General features: G+C 55.6%; 1 protein-coding gene across 6 annotated transcripts in view; it reads left to right on the forward strand.

Moving 5' to 3' along the window:
* The window catches only part of KIRREL3 (kirre like nephrin family adhesion molecule 3), a 543060-nt gene extending 526911 nt beyond the window's left edge, over positions 1–16149 (forward strand). For 2 of the 6 annotated variants that reach the window (XM_060017684.1, XM_060017683.1), the window contains exons 12-19: positions 1420–1520; positions 3468–3666; positions 4941–4976; positions 8192–8299; positions 10318–10427; positions 13500–13562; positions 14136–14222; positions 14686–16149. In XM_060017684.1, the coding sequence (XP_059873667.1) occupies positions 1420–1520; positions 3468–3666; positions 4941–4976; positions 8192–8299; positions 10318–10427; positions 13500–13562; positions 14136–14222; positions 14686–15129 (1148 nt within the window). In that variant the 3' untranslated portion in view covers positions 15130–16149. Of the gene's footprint in view, positions 1–1419; positions 1521–3467; positions 3667–4940; positions 4977–8191; positions 8300–10317; positions 10428–11581; positions 11659–13499; positions 13563–14135; positions 14223–14685 lie in introns of those variants that run through there. The other 4 variants (XM_060017686.1, XM_060017685.1, XM_060017687.1 and 1 more) reach the window with 4 other exon arrangements.
* Positions 16150–20023: the final 3874 nt, after the last annotated feature.

Consider the following 20023-nt stretch of genomic DNA (forward strand, 5'->3'; position numbering starts at 1 on the left):
GACTAGGCTGAAGGAATCAACACTATGAACAAATCCAAAATGAGATGAGGTTCTCATCAAAATGCATCCCGGCCGGGAGATGACTGCTGGCCATCGCCCTTTGGGGAATAAACTGGCCCATGATTTGGCTCAAACCCGGGATTTGCAGGAAGGGGGAGATAAACCGTACTACTGCTGTGTTCTGCCTCTCCCACCCCACTCTACCCTTACCCCGATTCCTGTTTTCTTTTAAGAAGCCCTTAAATGTGTATGCATTTACCTGATCGTTTTTAGAACAGCTGATGACACCGCCCCCCCCCCCCACCCCAGGGAAATCCTAGCTCCTGGGGAGTGAAGGGGAAAAGGTTTTACAGGATCATCACTTTCAGCCCGCAAGCGCCAACCAAGGTCCTAAAGCATGAAGCCTTCCTGGCCAAAGGCTTCTTGGAGCTAAGGTTCCTAAGAGAGGAACTCTGAAGGCCCCCTGAGGGTGGAAGCCCTTATCTTGAGGGTCCCTCATGTCTGCCTCTCCCATCTCCAAGACGTTTCCCTTCCCAGCCTAAATGCAGTCATTTGGGTTAGTTAACAGGCAGAACTGGCCAGGAAGCACTGCTGGAATCCTGGTGGACCCTCCAGGCTGTCCGAGGTGGTACATGAGCCAGGTGTCCCCAGAGACACCCATAAACATGACCCACGCACGCACGCACGCCCGGGCGGGATAGGATAATGTCAGGGTCAGCTTTGGAGCTGTGGTCCCACCTGGGCTGGCCAGGTATGTATGTGGCGTGCAAAGCGATGAACTAAGGGATCTCCTGAGACACATGTGAGATGAAGTCCGTGAAGGTGCCCAGCCCAAGCCATGTATGCCAGGTGGGTGGGGGGGTGATTCCCCGCTTCGCCGCTTCGTGGAGGAACATCTTTTACTTCCCTTCCTGCCTGGTTTTCCTGTCCTGCCGAGGACACCGGTTTGTTAGGCAAGCGCGCCCTCTACTGGAGATACAAGGGAATGGTTTGAAATCCAACAGCTGGCTGAGGTGGAGGTGACATTACATTCCTTCCTCCCTGACACCTCCCCCACTCCCTTCGCAGTGTACCGCCTTCTTCATAAAGGTTTCCCCACCTGCCGGGTAGAGTTCTCTCTCCCGTGAAGTCGGTTAGCACTTTGCCTGGTGCTCACCTCCCCACCTCCTGTGACAGCTCTTGATGTCTCTGGGCGTCCTGACCTAGAGGCACTCACTCACGATCCCTTGAGACGTTTATGACTGAAGGTTCATCTATCTCTGAGTCCCCTGTCTCGCCCGTCACCTTGCATATACAAGGCCTCCAGTAACTGTTTGCTGAACGACTGAATGAATGTATAAACTTCTGAACTTGCCAAGAGGGGCCCAGCCAGGGCCCACCCCCTCCCGAATCCCTGATGTGATGCTGTCTCCCCAACAGGACCCCCCATCATCTCCAGCACCCAGACCCAGCACGCCCTCCACGGGGAGAAGGGCCAAATCAAGTGCTTCATCCGGAGCACGCCGCCACCCGACCGCATCGTGAGTGCCCCGGGGCGAGCAGGGAGGGCCAGTGGCACGGCCCCCAGGCTGGGCAGCCTGGTGGGTCATCTGTGCCTGCAGCGGCTCCACCATCCGGCTGGTCAGTCTTGCCTCTGCACTGCCTTTCCCCGTCGGCGAAAACTATTCCTGCCTTGTGTCTCTTGGAAAGGCATCACGAAGACAAAAATCATGGGCAGTCTCCTTTCTCAGGACAGGCTGTGCTCCTCGCCTGCGGGTGTATTTAACTCTTCTCTGCCTCTCAGCTGTGTGCCAACACAAATGGTTCCGACCAAATTCTGCATCTTGGGGGCAGAGGGCAAGTGAGGGCAGCAGAAGGGGAAAAATGATTTCTTACCTTTCCTGGGTTCAAGGCCAGCCTTTAGCAAAGTTGCAAATAGGATGCAGCTTAGAGTCAGCAGACCTCTCTCTGCGCCTCCACAGCCCTCCTCTGCTTCGATGCCGTGGAGAGTGCTGCCCCAGTTAGCAAGTTTCCCTCTGAAAGCGTCACTCCCTTCTCCCCGCCCCTCCCCGCAGTGCAGCTTGGGCCGCCTGACGGGCTCACATGTAGCCCTCCCAGATATTTGCATTTGTAGAAGTGGGGGTCTCCCACCCAGGTTCCGCTGACACTGGTAGAAGCTGGGGCGGGAAAACAGAGAGAGGTGAGCATCTCCCTGCACTGTTGGGTGTCGGGGGAGGGGTGGAGACACTGTTGTCTGCAAGCCCAGTGCCCAGGCGGTCCTGCCGAAAGGCCGCCCAGGTCCAGTTCACAGGGCAGTCTCACCTTTCCCCAGGGCGGCAGCACCTGAAGGGGCGTGGGAGGCACACGCCAACAGCTAAGGTGTCACCCTGTAGGTGAAGTCCTTGTTAGAGCACTGGTGCGTTACACACTTCCTCAGGCATTCAGTTCATTCACTGTCTGAGTCACACAGAAAGGGCAAGGGTCCACGCGTAGAACTCATGCCTACGCCTCCCTCTTCCCTTCACTCTAATCTTTTTGAAGTGTAAGTGTAACACGTGCTGGTGTCGATAATATCCTGTTCACTACTGAGCATAGTCACACTGTCTTCCTCTTCGTGGAAATGGAACTCTAGGCCAGGGGTTCTCAACCTGGGCGGTTCTGCCCCCAGGGGACATTTGGCGACACCTGGAGACATTGTAGGGTGCAGCTAAACACCCCACAGAGCCCAGGGCAACATGGTGGGGCAGGCGGTGACAGTGTACGGGAAAGGGCTCTGAGAAGAGGTAAACGCTCACCGGCCGAAACCAAGCTGCACTAAGGTTCTCACAAACGCAGCTCTCAGAGCGTAACGTTTGTACAAAGACACGCACAAAGTAACCAAACCAGACTCAGTCAGCCTGGGGCTGGCCTTCACCACCATCTGTCAGGGGCCCCAGCTGACGGAGGGGCTCCCATCGCCGCCCCAGAGCCCCTGCTTGCCTGGGAATATGTTCCAGCAAAAAGCCGCGTAAGGCCCCGTGTCGATGGAAATACCCTCTGGGGTGGCCCAGCCTGTGTGTGTGTACGTGTGTGTGTGCTACGTGTGGGGCGGTAGGTGTACCCGTGTTGTGACATGTGTGTGTGCTGTGTGCACACGTGTCTGTGCTGTGTGTTGGGACGTGGGCGTACTTGCGTGTGCACGTGTTGGCACTGTGGGTGGGACGGTAGGTGTACCCATGATGTGACGTGTGTTTGCGGGTGCAGTGCTGTGCACACACCTGTTGTGGCGTGTTTGCGGGTGCTGTGCTGTGTGCACACGTGTTGTGGCGTGTGTTTGCGGGCGCTGTGCTGTGTGCACACGTGTTGTGGCGTGCGCGTCGACCTGTGCCGTGTGGCGGTGAGCGTGAGCGCGGGCCTGGCAGCGTCCACCCAGGAGCAGGGAGGCGGCACGGTGGTCCTGGCGGGGCAGCTCTGGCAGGATGTCCTCCTAATTCTGCGCACCTGGGCAGGCCTGGTCCTGGAAGGAGAACGTGCTGGAGTCGGGGACATCGGGCCGCTACACGGTGGAGACGGTCAGCACCGAGGAGGGCGTCATCTCCACGCTGACCATCAGCAGCATCGTGCGGGCCGATTTCCAGACCATCTACAACTGCACCGCCTGGAACAGCTTCGGCTCTGACACGGAGATCATCCGGCTCAAGGAGCAAGGTGGGGCTCCCCGCGAGGGCAGGGCCCCAGGCAAGGTCCTCCGGGGCCCTGGGGGGGACAGAGCGCCTACACTTGCGGGCGGGCAGGAGGCCCTTCCTCACCTGCCACGCAGCCGCTGCCGGTCAGCCGGCCCCCCGAGCCCAGGGGCACTGGCCTGCACCAGAACAAGCAGGAGGACAGCTGCCCAGGTGCTGGCCCCTCAGCAGGTGCCGCGTTGCCTAAAGGCCCTGGCTTCCCCGCTCTCAGCGGTTCCCTGGGGCCCTCTGGGGGCGTGATCGCTGAGCAGTGTCCCCACGGGGATGCACCAGGATGGGCGTATTGGGGAACCTGGCCCAGCCCGTTAAGCCAACAAGCCAGTCCAGTTGCCCCAAACCTGAGGGTGCCCGTGCTAAGCTAAGGAGTGGCACTTGAGCTGTCCAATCCCTGGTGTGCAGGGGACTGGCCTCAGGCTGCCTGCAGCTCCCCATGGGGACACAGGAGACACTTGGAGCGCTGTGCTCTGAAGGAGACCCCAGCCAGCAGGGCAGCGCCGGGCAGAAGGGCTCAGAGCTCGGAAGGACTCAGGCTTGGAGGGCGGGGAGCCTCAGAGGGGCATGGAGGGGGTTCCAGAGAAGTGAGGCGGCCAGCCAGTGGCACACCAGGTCCTGAGATGGGCTGTGGATCTAGCCCCTTGGCCAGCGGGGGTTCGTCCAAGACAGGAACGGTCCAGGGGGCCTCGGCCCTGGCAGTCTCCGACCCCTCCAAGCTTAAGGCCCACCCACAGGCTGTCAGGCCTTGGAAGAGATTCTGGGCCAGGCAGGTGGTCTCAGCTGGGCCCCTGGGGCCGCAGTGCTGCCCTGTGGACCGCGCATTGCTCCCAACGCCTCTTCCCTAATAAGTGCTGCTTTGCTAATGCTTTGCACATAATTTGCATAATATCATCCACACGTCATCCCAACCCTCCCGGTCCACTGTTGCCTCCCCTCCATGTCTTCCCCTCAGTGCCCCACCCCTCTACCCGCCCCTTAGTGTTCTCACCCCCCCTCCTCAGAGCCAACTCCCACCCCAGCCTTGACCTCTCTCTCTGGTCCCACCCGTCTGGAGTCCCTAAGTCAGTCTGAACGAACTCCGGGTTCAGTTCGGCCAGCCCAGATCTGTGGGGCATCCTGGAGATGTGATGCAGGAGGGCGCCCCCAACCACCCCAGACCCTCCAGAGGGCCGCCCCCGCCCCCAATCCCACCCCACCCTGGCCAGCCAGGCCCTGGCTGTGGACTCTTGCTTTATTTCCAAACAGGTTCGGAAATGAAGTCGGGAGCCGGGCTGGAAGCAGGTACGAAGGAGACATGAGACTCCCCGGGATGGGGGAAGGGGCTGCTGGGCTAGAGGGGGAGGGAGCCCAAAGTGTGGGTCGGGAGGCCAGGGCAGCCGCTAACTTCTCTGCCCTCCCCCATCTTGAGACTTTAGTGCAGTCAGAGCAGCAGGGAGAGAGCCTCCAGGCAGCACGGGTCTAGAGACCCCGAGACCTGTCTCCGCTGTTGCTGCCCCCCGCAGGCTCCTGGCAGCCCAGGGCACTTGCTCCTCCCCCGTCTTTCCTCCCACCCCTCCTCTTCTGAAGCCCTGACTCCTCCCCCTGGGGTCAGCTCCCCCCCACCTGACTCCGCTTCTCACCATCACCACCAGCTTGGCCATCGCTTCCAAGAACACCTGGGCCGCCCAGCCCGGCTGTGGCCTGCGTAATCCATGCTGACCCCGTGCTTTCTGCTGGCTGCCTCCTTCCCGCACTCCTGCATTCCCCGTGGAGCTGTCATCTCACCACCGGGCTGAGGCCGCTGGGCAGTGCCTCTCTCCCCGGGGACTCAGCAGCAAAAGGGGTCACCAGGCTCCCTGGGTTGAGTTGCTCTCTCTTGGGACCCCACAGGAGACAACTGCCCCCCACCCTCCAGGGAGAAACCCAGAAAAGAGAATCAGGACATGGCAAGCCAGACCCTACAGGGTCGGCAAAGGCCATGACGAAGATGAGGGGTCCCCTGCCCTAGTTCTCCCGCCACACCGGCCCAGGAGGTGCTTCAGCAAGTCCCTGGTGGGTCCCGCTCAGCCCCTCCCCTCTGGGCGGACGGCCCCTTAAAGAGCAACAGGCCGGGTACAGGCCAGCACAAGGTGGGCACACAATATCAACTCCTGCTGTGTTCTCCCTGACGCCCCTCAGGGCCACTCCTCGTGCTGAGCTGGTGTCACCCTCTGTCTCCATCTCTTCTGTGCCTGCACCCTGGGTCCCCCGCCCAGGACCCTCTCCCTCTGCCCCCGCCCACCCACTCAGGACAGTCCTCCAGATAAGATGGCTACCACCACGACCCCCCAGCTGTTAACAACTTAAGGAAATGTGGACGCCAGAGGCACAGCTGCCTTAAATACCGCTTCCCTGGTTCTCTGGTTTCACAGACCTTGAGGCCCAGAGAGGTTAAGGACCCTTCCACCGTCATCCTTTGGCTCTGAGCTCAGCTGAGACAAGACCCGAGTTTTCCAAGGAAATGCCCTAGGAATCTCGGAGAAACTGAATTCAACTCAAATCAATAAAATTCAAAAGCATGGAAGCAACGAACTTCCAACGCGGCTTTCCTTTCCTAGAGGAATTCAAACCTAGAGACAGGGCCGTCTCACTGTCAGAGCAAGCTCGCAGGGCTGGCGAGGTCAGGTCCATTGTCTCACCCCTGACTGTTGAGACCAGCCCAAACGCCTCCCATTTTCAGTCCCCGAGTGTTTGTCGCACCCACCTCCTCCCCGCCGCCTCCCCTGCGCTCCCTACAGGGCTCCAGTAGGCAGGTGATGAATGCACCAGGGTGCCAATCCTGGGCTGGAAGGAGAGCCCCAGCCTGACGGCCAACACTGCCAACCGTTGGACACGCGCTCCTTCCGGGAGAGGGACCACACCCCCTCCCAGCAGCGTCTCCAGGGGCCAGGGTCTGCGGGGTTCTTCCTTTCTTTTGCTCTTTAAAGAAAACGACAGCGAGAGGCGAGAGGCCAACCTCCAGCTCAGGACAGATACCTGGAGTCCCCAGTCATCCACACTGAGGGCGTGGGGTAGGGGCAGCAGCTGAGTCTCAAAAAGGGGCTTTCCTATCCTTGTATCTGCTGCGGTCCTCCTTCCCACACAGACACGAGGGCAAAGGCTGGGATCGGTTTGGGTGCCAGGCTCTGTGCCAGCCTTTACCTGCCTGCATTCACCCATCTAAACCCCAGACCCGCCCCTGAGGCAGGCACTGTAATTATCCTATTTTACAGGTAAAGAAAAGAGAGGGTAAAGTACGATGCTCTGGGCTGTACAGAGGACGTGAGATTTGTAGGATGCCATGGGACGCAGTGTGCGGAGCTGGGCAGGATGAGGGGGGCGGATAAGAGGAGACGTGGATTTGCACTGGCTCTACTGTAGCTGTGTGTCCTTAACCAAGTCACTTGACATCCCTGGACCTCAAGGTTTCCATCTATAAATGGGAGGCTTGGACTCTCTGAGCCCTAAGCTCTCCTGCCCCTGCATTCTCTAGTTCTAACCCGCCATGGACTACTCAGGGCCCCACGTCATATGCTCAGGCCCCCTCTGCAGACACAGAAGGGTCAGGACTGTCTGGAAGAGCGCCCACCCCAGCCTAACATCACCCTCCCCACCCCCATCTCTACTTGGCTAGGGCAGGAGACAGAGTACAGGAACTCAGCAGGGAGGGAAGCTTTGCCTAGCTGGAGTTCCAGGTGCCTCTCTGGCGGGGTGGGGTGCCGGGATTCCTGCCCAGAGGACTGGCCCAGGAGAGGAGGGGGCAGGACTGGGCATCTCTCCTTAAAGAGGTGGGGGGAAGGACTTCCCTGGCGGTCCAGTGGTTAGGACTCCGCGCTTCCACTGCAGGGGGCACAGGTTCGATCCCTGGTTGGGGAAGTGCATGCCATGCAGCGCGACCAAAAAAAAAAAAAAGAAGAAAGAGGTGGAGGGAGCTGTGATCCTGCCCTCCGGCCCCTACGACGTGGCCCCTGGCTGTTACCACCTGTGATGCCCAGGTCTGGAGGGGAAGTTGCCTCAGACCTGAAAACTCTCTAAAAGCTGCTTGTCCATTGTCCACCCTCTGCACCTGGGAAAGGGAAGAGAAGGAAAAAGCGAAGCGAACGAACAGCGGCAGTGACCCTGGTCATTTTCCAAAGAAAAGCCAGGACTTAACGACTCTCCTGGTGTATCACCTCGGAGAGCTCAGCGTACCAGCCTTGCCTCTCACCTCCCACGTTCCCCTCCCCTCCCTGTGTCTGCGTGCCTCTCTGCCCCCACCACTGCTGCCATCTTTCCCAGGTCTGCCCGCCCTCTCCGCCACACCGTGTCCCGCCCGAGCTGACCCCTGTTGGACTGTGCCCGCGCCTGCGCAGGCCCCCGTGGCCTTTCCCAGGAGCGCCCACGCGCCGTGGTCTGGCCCCAGCTCGGCAGGGGCTGTGCCCAAGGAACTGGGTGAGATCTGGGGGGAGAGAACGGGCTGCCCCAGCTCCCTCATCAGCCTGCTTGCTTCTCTCCCACAGAGGCTGTGCCGATGGCCGTCATCATCGGGGTGGCCGTAGGAGCTGGCGTGGCCTTCCTCGTCCTTCTGGCAACCATTGTGGCCTTCTGCTGTGCCCGCTCCCAGAGAAGTACGGGAGGGAGACCCGGGAGCTCAGGGAGGGGGGCAGAGAAAGAGGCCAGCTTAGACTGCCCCGGAGTAACAGCAGGAGTACAGCGAACAGGGCCCTACCAGGGCTGTGAGCTGCTGGGGCAGGGACGGGCCTCCCGCATCTTTTCACATGCGGTGCTTTGCGGCATCTGCTACAGAGCGGGCGCCCCACTGCTGCTGAGCTGGACGGAAGTGAACTTCATGCACCTCAGATTGAACATACACGGCACTCTCCACCCATCGGGAACTGTACTGAAACCCGGGGGTGGGGGGGTGGGGGGAGGTGACCTTTGCCCTCCAAGATCTGCTAGTCGAACCAGAAAAGCAGGTCACTCACACAGGAAAAAAAAGGGGGTTCAGGGAATTGCTTTGGGGGGACTCCTAAAGGTCTTTTAGTTGTTAGCCATAAAGTGCTGGGGTTGCGCTTTTTTTTTTTTAACATCTTGTTGGAGTATAATTGCTTTACAATGGTGTGTTAGTTTCTGCTTTATAACGAAGTGAATCTGTTATACATATACATGTGTCCCCATATCTCTTCCCCCTTGCGTCTCCCTCCCTCCCACCCTCCCTATCCCACCCCTCCAGGCGGTCACAAAGCACCGAGCTGATCTCCCTGTGCTATGTGGCTGCTTCCCACTAGCTAGCTACCTTACGTTTGGTAGTGTATATATGTCCATGCCTCTCTCTCGCTTTGTCACAGCTTACCGTTCCCCCTCCCCATATCCTCAAGTCCATTCTCTAGTAGGTCTGTGTCTTTATTCCCGTCTTACCCCTAGGTTCTTCATAACCTTTTCTTTTTTTCTTAGATTCCATATATATGTGTTAGCATACGGTATTTGTTTCTCTTTCTGACTTACTTCACTCTGTATGACAGTCTCTAGGTCCATCCACCTCACTATAAATAACTCAGTTTTGTTCCTTTTTATGGCTGAGTAATATTCCGTTGTATATATGTGCCACGTCCTCTTTATGCATTCATCTGTTGATGGACACCTCGGTTGCTTCCATGTCCTGGCTATTGTAAACAGAGCTGCAGTGATGCACTCTTCACTTGTGTGTGCCTGGAGTCTCCGTCCTGGGCGTAGCTCTGAAGTTACATGTGCTAGACAGACACGTGGAAGGGTAAATGGGATGGTGGAGACGGTGGGAACAATAGAGACTGTCTTGTGGCCCCGCCTCTTCCACCCCGTGACCCTGGGCAAGCCACAGCCACTCCAGGCCTCGGTTCTCTCCTGTGTAATAGCAAGGGGTCGGCTGATGTGACTTTCGGGGCCCCACCCGGCTCTGACATTCTATGAGCGGAAGACACAAAAAGAATAATCAGGGTAAGCCTGCTCCCTCCTCTGCTTGGCAGCCTTCACGTGTTGAAAGAAAGTTGCCTGTGTCCTCCCCTCCAAGCTGAGCAGCCTTGCTCTCTTGAGGGCCCCCAGTGATGCGGTCTCAGGCCCTCCCTCACCACCCGCTCAGTGGACATCATGGGGGAGCATATTTCAGCAGGAGTTTTCTAACAGAGCTCTCCAGGTATAAATCGGCTTCTTCCTCTAGAAGCCGTAAGCTCTCCATTACGGAAGCTGGACCACTAGTGCAGGGACGTTTCTGCTTTGGGTGGGAGGTTGACCATGGGATCTCAAGGTCCTTTCTAACAGATGTGTGATTCTCTGAACAGAGAGATCAGAGCCCGGTAGAGTAGGTCAGGGAAGACTTCTAGAAGGAGGTGAGAACTTAGTAGGATGACCAGGTGGCCGAATGGTTGGGGATGACCACCCACGCCACGGGAGAGGCAGGGAAAGGCTGAGGGTCGTGCAACCAGGAGCCAGCAGAGAAAGTACTCTGAGGTCCCAACAGCCCACGGCACGTCCAGACAGGTTCTGTTACCAGGTGGGCCCTGAAACTGCTGAGTTCAGGGGCTGCAGGGGAGGGGAGAGCTTGACATCTCAGGCCCTAATGCCTGAGATGACAACTGATTCTGTCGTCTACACTTTCCTATTTTATGGCCAGATCTCAAAGGTGTCGTGTCAGCCAGGAATGACATCCGGGTGGAGATTGTCCACAAGGAGCCTGCCTCTGGCCGGGAGGCTGAGGAACAGCCCACCATCAAGCAGCTGATGGTGAGAATGTCATCTTATCCCCGCCCCACCCCGACCTCTGCGCCCTGAAGCTCCCAGAACCAGAGGCTTCCTGATGCTCTAGATGCTCCTGACAAGCAAAGCATCAGGCAAGATGTGCTTCCCCCCCCATAACAGGCCAGGCACCTCCAGGCAGACCTAGGAGACACTGTGGGTTGGGTTCCAGACCGCAGTAAAGCTAGTCACGTGGAATTTTTGGTTTCCAGTACATGCAGAAGTTATGTTTATCCTATATCCTGTAGTCTATGAAGTGTGCAATAGCATTATGTCTTTAAAAAGGTACCTATCTTAATTAAAAAATACGTTATTGCTAAAAACTGGTAACCATCATCTGAGCCTTCAGTGAATAGTAACATCAAAGATCACTGATCACAGGGACGGTCCAGTGGTTAAGACTCCGCGCTTCCACTGCAGGGGGTGCGGGATCCCACGTGCCGTGAGGCGTGGCCAAAAAGAAAAAAAAAAAAAAGATCACTGATCACAGATCCCCATAACAAAGATGATAATAATGACAAAGTCTTAAATTCTCAAGAATGACCAAAATGTGACACAGAGACACAAAGTGAGCAGCAGATGCTCTTGGGAAAATGGTGCCAAAGGACTTGTCCTCTGCAGGGTTGCCACAAGCCTTGGATTTATAAAACATGAGATATTTGTGAAGCGCAATAAAACGAAGTGTGCTCGTATTCTCAGCCAACAAAGATTTATTGTGTGTCTACTATATTGTGCTTGGGGTTCTTGGAGACTCAAAGGCATCTAAGATGCAGTCCCAGCTTTCAAGGGACCCATTGTCCAGTAGGGAGAGAAGATGTGCATAATTGCCGTAAGATGTTGTGATATAACATATAATCCCCCACATATAGGTATTATCAACATCCAGTACGTGCCCTGCTCCCCCCATCTCCCCAGAAGTCTGCAACAAGCATAGGTTCCTCTTTGGGGACTGGATGGCTTTAAACTCATAATTTCTTCTCCTCCCGAGCCCCCTCGATGGACCGTCACCCATCCATCTGTCCAAACAAAATCCCGGAAAACTCTGCTAGAAAACTCTGGTGCCTACTGTGTCACGGTTATAATATGTTGGAGTAGCAGCTGCAAGCAGGTCGGTCAAGAGCATGGGCCTCTCTGTGCTTCAGTCTCCTCTTCTAGGATAGGATGAAGGTCATGGTACATGGGGTCGGGGTGAGGGCTCAGTGGATGAACCCCTGAAGAGGCTGGAGCCAGTGGAACACAGTGAGGGCTCAAGGAACGGTCGCTATTTGCTTTGCTGTGAAATCACCTGTTTCCTTATCTGTCTCCACTAGACGGTGAGCAAGCTGCCTTACTCATCCCTGTGTCCCCAGAGCCTTCCACGGTCCCTGGGAGATGCTCACCAACGTTTAGTGAATTGAAATGACGTTTTCTCTGCTGCTCGTCTTCTATCCAGTTGATTTTCAGGTCCCGACAATTCCACTTCAGAATCTTTTCAGAGCTGTGCCCCTGCCTCTTCTCCACTATAACTCCTAAGTGCAGGCCTCACCACGGCTCCCCTGATCCATGACAGCCTCCTCCCAAGTGGTCCCACATTCTAATCTTTCACCACTTTACTCTCCACCCTCCAGAGTCCCACAAAGGGTCCTTCTAAGATGCAAATCTGATCCTGTTACCGTCCTACTTAAAGACCCTCGGTGGCTCCAGACCTACCTGATATTCCAGCAGCAGGCGGGTCATCAAGACCCTTCAGCAGGAAGCAGCTTCCGGCCTGTCCAGCCCTGTCTTCCTGCCAAATGCATCCAGCCCTCCAACACCCCAGAGAACTTGCAGTTCCCAGCCCTCGAGTCTTTTATACCTCGGAGGCTTTGCACTGCTGTTCCCTCGGCCTGTTGATTTTGTCTGTTGAAATTCACATTCTCCTTCGAGAGTCAGCTCAAGTGTCACCTCCTCCACAATTTTCCAGGCTTGCCCCACCGTGGCTGGCAGAGCTCTGCACTTCCTGGTGCTCTCCCCAAACACTCTGCATGTTCCTCTTTCATAGTGCATTTCTCTAATTACACGTCAGCCTCCCCAAGTATCCCAGCGTTCCTCAAAGACAAAGAGACAAATGTCTACTTCGCCCAGACCTAACATAGTGTCTGACACAGATGAACGGTCAGTCTTACAAGGGAGGGGACCACAGTCCAGACCTGGGCAGGAATGGACGTCTCTGTTGATGAGATTGATTGAGTCTAGTGTGAAAGTACCCACGCCTGTCCTTCATCCCCTGGGGACCTTGCATTCCCTCTCACTGGGATATTCTGACTGCCTCTGACTGTTTCCACACCATTCTCCAGTCCAGACCCTCAGGGAAGGGGGGGGGGTCACTCAGTCGTCAGTTAAGAGTGGGAGATAAGAAGAACCCGCTGAGGGCTCCCCTTGGGGAGACCTTCGTCCAGCCACTCCCTTCACCCCCGGCACCGATACAGCCCCAACACTGAGGAGAGGCGGGCTGAGAAGCTGAATCTGGTGGAAGAGAAGAACTCAGTCCAGATAGAGCCACAGCACTTACTGGAAAATGAAAAAAGCAGCATTAGTGGGGAAGTGACAGGATGGAAGCACGCTGGCTGGTTCTGTGGGGCTCCAAAAAGAGATCAGGAAAGTGAGTCACAAGGGAGAAGACACAGCCCCGTTCTGAGAGTGGGTGGGAACCTGGCCCAGATCATGTCATGTGCAGAAGGGATACATGGGAAGAACATTCTGTGCCACAGGACAAGAACCACTGTGGCTGTTCACATTCATAATAACCCCACTGTGTGCCAAGCGTGCTTTACTTTTCACCTTAAGTCTAATTATTTTTTTAATTTCCAGTAGTTTAGCGCCTTGCCGCTTCATTCATTCATCCGACATAAACATAACAATTGTGACAGTCCTACTGTATGGCACGCGCCACGCCGGGCACCGGCCAATCAAAGAATGAATAAAACACAATTAAATATGATTCCACTCCGGAAGGATTTTGGTCGATGACCACAGTGTGTAAGGCGCTGCACCAGGTGTGCTGGAGAACCAAAGAGAAACAGGAAATGATCTTGTCCCCAGGCTCTCTGGCCTCTGTTCGGGAAGATAACTTCGAATAATCTAAGTCCTTGCTGTGAATGGCAGGTGAGGCCCTAGTTGCCAGCACCTCAGAGGTGGTTATTCACTGATTCCTTCTCAAGGCCGTCATGAAGCCTAGCCCCGCTGAGGAGCTGCGGGGCCCCGACCCCTGCCCAGAGGTTCTGCAGTTATTTATCTACAAGCCCAGCTCCCTGATGAGCACAGCTGTTCTGTAATGTCTCCTGACCTCTGTTTGCCTGGCCCTGAGCACAATGCCTGGCCTGAAGTCAATAAAGGCTCACTGAATTGAACCGAATCAAAGCAAGATCTCTGGAGGAGATAACCGTAGCCCACGGGAAGGAAGACGGTGGTGGGTCTTAGAGACCTGCCCTGCACCCACCCACCTCTGGGTCTCCGGCTCTCAGGAGGGGTGGGGCTAGGGGTCCAAGAACAACAGTGAGATCTGGAATCTCCTCCAGGCTCTTGTCACCTGCCTCCAGGGGCCAGGCAGTGAGAGGTGGCGGGGAGGGGAGGCACAGATGGCAAACATCTTTTGAGTGCATTTCTCCGGCTTTTCCTTGGGGGAAGTGGACGATTAGCCCACCTCCTACCCACTGAGCAGCGATTTCTGGGTTGTAGATGGACCGGGGTGAATTCCAGCAAGACTCAGTCCTGAAGCAGCTGGAGGTGCTCAAAGAAGAGGAGAAGGAGTTTCAGAACCTGAAGGTAAGAAGGGCCCTGGGTTACGACACGCCTGGTCTTCAGCTCTGATGACCCAGGCCCCAGATCCAGGCACAGATAGAAGGGACAGTCCCCCACAAAGCCACCTGCTCTCTCGCCCCAACACCAAGGGGCTGAGAGAGTTAAGGTTGAGCTCTCACGGTTCTCCCCTCCCACGACCTCTTCACCAATAACGTTTTTAATACCGTTTCCAAGTTCCGGACTAAAACAAAAAACAATGAAAGCCTGGCTTTCACATGGCCTTGAGCTGCCCTGAAATAACAAAACGTACCGGTCAAGACCCCACTTGAACACCTGCCAGCATCCTGCCCGGGCTGACCCTCCCGACCGCCCCCACCAACGCCTCTCCCGCTGTCCCCTTCCTCCTGTCTGTCCCTGGCCCTCCCCATGGACGGTGGGACTGGCTCCCGTCCGGTGCTGTGACGCCGCTCTCCCCCCGGCCCCCCAGGACCCTACCAATGGCTACTACAGCGTCAACACCTTCAAGGAGCACCACTCGACCCCCGCCATCTCGCTGTCCGGCTGCCAGCCGGACCTGCGCCCCGCGGGCAAGCAGCGAGTGCCCACGGGCATGTCCTTCACCAACATCTACAGCACGCTGAGCGGCCAGGGCCGCCTCTACGACTACGGGCAGAGGTTCGTGCTGGGCACGGGCAGCTCATCCATCGAGCTCTGTGAGCGGGAGTTCCAGCGGGGCTCGCTCAGCGACAGCAGCTCCTTCCTGGACACGCAGTGTGACAGCAGCGTCAGCAGCAGCGGCAAGCAGGACGGCTACGTGCAGTTCGATAAGGCGAGCAAGGCCTCGGCCTCCTCCTCCCACCATTCCCAGTCCTCTTCCCAGAACTCCGACCCCAGCCGGCCCCTGCAGCGGCGGATGCAGACTCACGTCTGAGGATCCCGGGCCGAGGGCGGGAGGGCCGGGGAGGGCGGGGCCTCGGCCTGGCTCTGCAGAGACTTTGCAGAGGACCCCGGAAGCAGCCGCCTCCACCACCCTCCTGGCAACCCCGATCAAGCACAAATGCGGGCCCAGCTGCCGGGCATCGGGGCGTGGAGGTGGGGACGTGGTCAGAGGATGCCGCTGAGCGCAGTGTGCTCCGTGCTGGCCGCCCTCGGCCCCCGGCCCTTTCCTGGCGGCCCCTCCTCTACCTGCCCCTCCCACAGGCTCCAGAGGCAGCTATAACTCTGCTTTCATGAAACTGCCGTCCACGCTCCGGGCTTCGGAGGAGCTCTGCCCCTTGCCGCCCGCAAGCCCTCCCCCGACTCCCACCGTGCCTGTGCTCCTGTACAGCCCCGGGGAGCAGGGCGTCAAGTGCTTGCCGGCACGGAGCTGCCCCAGAGACCTCAGCGCCCCCTGCCCCTCCTGGTCCAGACTCCAGAGGCTGAGAAGCCAGAACGGCCCTGGCTGACACACTGGCCCGGAGCCCACCCCCAGTTTGTTCGGTGTTTTGTGTCCATACCCTTACAGTTCTGTCCTTGGACTGGATGCCTCTCAACTCTGAGGTGGGACTGGCCCAATCAGAGACTGGTGTTTGGGAGGGAGGGGGAGGGAAGGAGGGGGGAACGTGACACTCGGGGACCCCTCGCCAGGCTGTGCGACTCAGAGCCTCCCCACGCGCCCCTGCTTCGTGTACTCCCCTCCTCCCCTCTGCACATTCGGAGTCAATATAAGGAGTGTGAGCCTCTCTGGTCAGGGTTCTTTAAACAGCCGTTGGAGAGACTGTGTCCCAGGATCTGTGGGGTTTGAGGGGACTAGGGGTCAGGCCTTTAAGGTGATGAGACTCACCTTCTCAGCTGAGCCTAGATTCACACAAGGAACCATGGTCCTGTCCTCAGTAAGGCTCCTGGGGCAAGAGAGAAAGCATATCTGCACCTCACTCCTGCCTGCCACCTGAGAATAAAGGTGAGGGGTCCTTCCTCCAACAGATGCGTTCTACTCTTTTGTTCCTGCAGAGTCACAGCAAGACCCCAAGAGCTCAGAGGATGCTTTGGGAACGCAGGGTTCCTTGCCCTGCTTTGATTTGGTTTTCCCAGACAGTGGAGAGCTCTGGTCATGGTGACAATAGGACCTATGGGCAGACTCCTCTCCTTGCAGATGTGCCCAACCCAGAGGGCGCACGAAACCAACCACCTGACTCACGCCAAATACAGCTCAGGGGCAAAGGGGTCAGACTGCACATTGGAGGGGTCCTTCTAGGCCTTTCTCTCAGCAATATTCTGCAAGGGTGGCTCCCTCTGTTGGGGGTTCAGGGGAGGAGGCCCTCTTCAAAGAGCCTGTGCCACCAGGCAGCCCAACGCTCTGAGACTCAAATGATGTTCTACGGATGGCTTTGTTTGGGTGGAGAGCTTGGCGTGGTGCTGGCGGACAGGCTGGGCTGGATAAACAGGGCCAAGTCAGGATGCAACCTCTGCAAGTAGGATTCAAACAGAACTCCGGAGAACCCACACTGTCCCAAAGGTTGGAGGTTCCTCCCCAGATTTAGACCCTTCTCCTCCAACCTTCCCTGGGAGTCCTTACCCACCATGGGAACCTTCATCACAAAAGCCTGTGCTTCTTTCCTCCACTGATGCCTTGGATGGCCCCAACCCACAGATGGTATACATAGCCTTCCTAGAGCCTCCACCCAGAGGATGTTTCTGCTTCCACCATATTTCCTATTGCTTCAAAACCCTCCACCTCCTTAGATATCTTCCTTTGCAGCACCCAAGCCTGAGGTAGTAGAAACTGATGAGAAATGTAAGTGTACATCCCAGCCCCACATCCTGCTCCTGGTACCATTTCTGGCCCAGCACAGATGCCTGTGGGCTCCAGGTTAATCTTGACAAGTTCTCTTCCTTCCCATACACGTTTTGCCTTTGCCAGCAAGGAGTAAGGGTCTAAGATCAGATGCAAAATGCCTTGGTGTGCTAGAATAAGGAAGAGGATGACCTAAGAGGATCTGTCCATTCATTTCTCCTAGTCTTCCCCACCTTGGAGGTGGGCGGGACATCTCCTTCCTAAGCCTCACCACAGCCTACCTTGCCCCTCACCCCCTGCCCACATCCTCCCCCCGTCACACACAGCACTTATAATAGGATGGAGGTACCCATTCTTTCTTGGAACCCAAGGTTATGGCACAGAATAACCTGGAGAACAGGGAAGAAATCTGATCTCCTGGAGAACAGAACCCTCTTCTCCCTTGGGAACCTCAGACACTCCCAGGGTGGGAACGTGGACATCACGGAAGATGGGGCTGCACAGTCAAGACTCGGCGACACGGGGCCCACTCCCTGAGCTCTCTCCGAGGCACAAACACAGCAAAGAATTGCCGAAAGGGTAGGAGATCACAAGTAAGGCCCTGGTGAAAGAGATGAACATAGGCAGGGGAAATCAGTAGGCTCTGGTGGCCTCTGGACCGTTGAGGCACTGAGAAGGATGCTGGACTGAGCAGTGTGCATTCTTCAACCCCTCTGACTCCATTTACTTCTCACGTAGGAGTGAGGGGACAAGAAAGCTGGTAAAGGGAAGTGTTAAAAAAAAAAAACTAAGGCAGTGGGAAGCCCTGAATTTCCCTGTAGGTGATTTCAAGTTAACTGAAATGAGTGCTTCACGTTTGTCATCATTTAATTCTCACAATTCTACCAAGTATTACCGTTTTGCAGACGAGGGAGTGAACTTAAAGAAGACCGGCCCAAGGTCACAGAGCTAACAAGTGACAGCACGAGATGTAAACATATGATTTCCTCTGTGAAACGTTTCCATTCTACAGTGCAAACCCAAGGCCACTTTCATGCTAGAATAAGATGAAAACGGCCGACGCTGAAGGCCATGAGCTGGGACCCACTCGGGGGCAGGCTGAGCAAGGACAGGCCACAGCTCCAGTAGGAAAACAGGACAGGCATCCTCCACCGCCACTCCCCAAATGACCTGGAAAGACCACGACTCCCTGGGAAAGCTCGTCTGTGTATCAAATCACCCCCACCCCTCCCAAGGCCAGGATCCAGTTTTCTGATAGCTTTACAATTCGTTACTGGCTCCGAGTCACTGGATGGGGGCCCAGTTTCTGACTCTCAGGCTCACTATCAGTCTGGGAAGGCCAGGGTTATTTCCATCACGTCTTCAACTTTCATGGAACAGGAAATGGTCTCATACAAAGCACTAGAGCACCACAGCAAATCCACCTCTGATGGAGACTACTGAAACAGTGCTCTAAAGGAATAGGCCTTGAAGCTGCCTTTGAGCTTCCGGAGTAGAGAGGAACAGGGGGAAATAACAGCAAATGTGAAGCAGCCCTTGGGAGATTTCTCAGAACAGGAGAAAAGAGCCAACAGGAATTCTGCTTCTCGCTTCCTATATGGGGGCGGCATACACGAGGCACCGTGGCCTTTGCTATTACGGGATCAGAACTGAGATCGCCAGGTACACACTCCAGGAGTCCCATCAGCCCTTCCCAGGTATTGTACTCTGTTTATGATGGCGCCAGAAAAAAAAGAAGGGGGAGTCCTGTGATCAGTCTCTTCTCTAGTAAGTTTCCCTATAAAATCAACCCTTGATTAAAATAAAGGTATAAATATTTAAATAAAAACTATCCTAATTTGCATAGAGATTTTTATTTAAAATACCACTTGGGGTGCCTGCTTTAAAGAAACATGAATGTTTAGACATAAACTGATGGCATCTCAACTAAATCTTGACGTTTACTTTCCCTTTAAAAAAGCCTTTTAGAAGCCTCTTATGGAAGCTGTTTTTAGGAGCTGTAACCACAGGCCAGCTTCAGCATCGAAACTACAAGCGATCTCTGAGAGTCACTGATAAAACATTCCCTTGCTCTGACAGTTACTTCTTACACCCAGTAAGGCTGTAATCATCTTTTCCCCAACCCGCTATGTTTCCACCTTCCTAATTAGGTCATAAACTGGGAAAAAACAAGTAAGGATTTGTTTTCCTGGATGAATCCACTTGTGTTTTAGGGAGAGGACCGCCCACTCTTGCCCTCTCTAGCTGCTGTTCTTCCTGGATCTGTCTCCTCCTTCTCTTTATTGGCAAAGTCTTGGACATACACGAAAGCTTTCGGACCACAGGCCCTGTGGTTTCATGCCTACCCCAGCCCTCATCTTTAAAAGGCCTTCTGTGAACACATGCCATTCACAGGATCCATTGTTGAGTTTTGGTCTACATCCCGGGTGCCCGTATCTGCCTGCCATTCCATGCTCCCAGAGCTCCTCTCTGGACCTCTGCTCGGCCCACCCACAGGGCCGGAACAGCCGCAAACCTCGGGCCAAAAGCCTCCCTTGAGCTCACTGATCAGGGAGCCCCAGTCACACAAAGGAATCTCCTTCCACTGCTTCTCAATCTGTGACCCTTGGAAATATCTTGGAATGCTACGAGAACATTCATATAATGCTCCTTAATAGCTGTCTTCTTTGTGGTGAATCTAAAGTATTCATGTTCAAAGACAAGGTATGTGAAGTCTCAGGAAACAGGTCTTCTTAGGGAGAAGTGGGGTCTTATTAAATAGACCTTCTCTGAAATCTACTCCCCATTATGCAAGAGGAAAAGTGCTACTCAGGATAGGAGCTGAATCTAGGGATTCATTCCCCCTGAATGGATTCATCTCCCCTTAACTAGGCAAAGAAAAGTTCAAGGGGACTGAGCTCAAGATACCACCTTCACCACCTTTGTAAAGAAATTAAAGGGCCACAGCCTTGCTGCCCAAGGACTAGAAAACAAATTCATGACACTAATGGGAGAAATATGGAATGAAGAAGGCATTAGAGATAAAATGATACAGATAAGGATTCAGGACTTC

Source organism: Delphinus delphis, chromosome 8 (assembly GCF_949987515.2).
Source record: "Delphinus delphis chromosome 8, mDelDel1.2, whole genome shotgun sequence".
Lineage (NCBI taxonomy): Eukaryota > Metazoa > Chordata > Mammalia > Artiodactyla > Delphinidae > Delphinus > Delphinus delphis.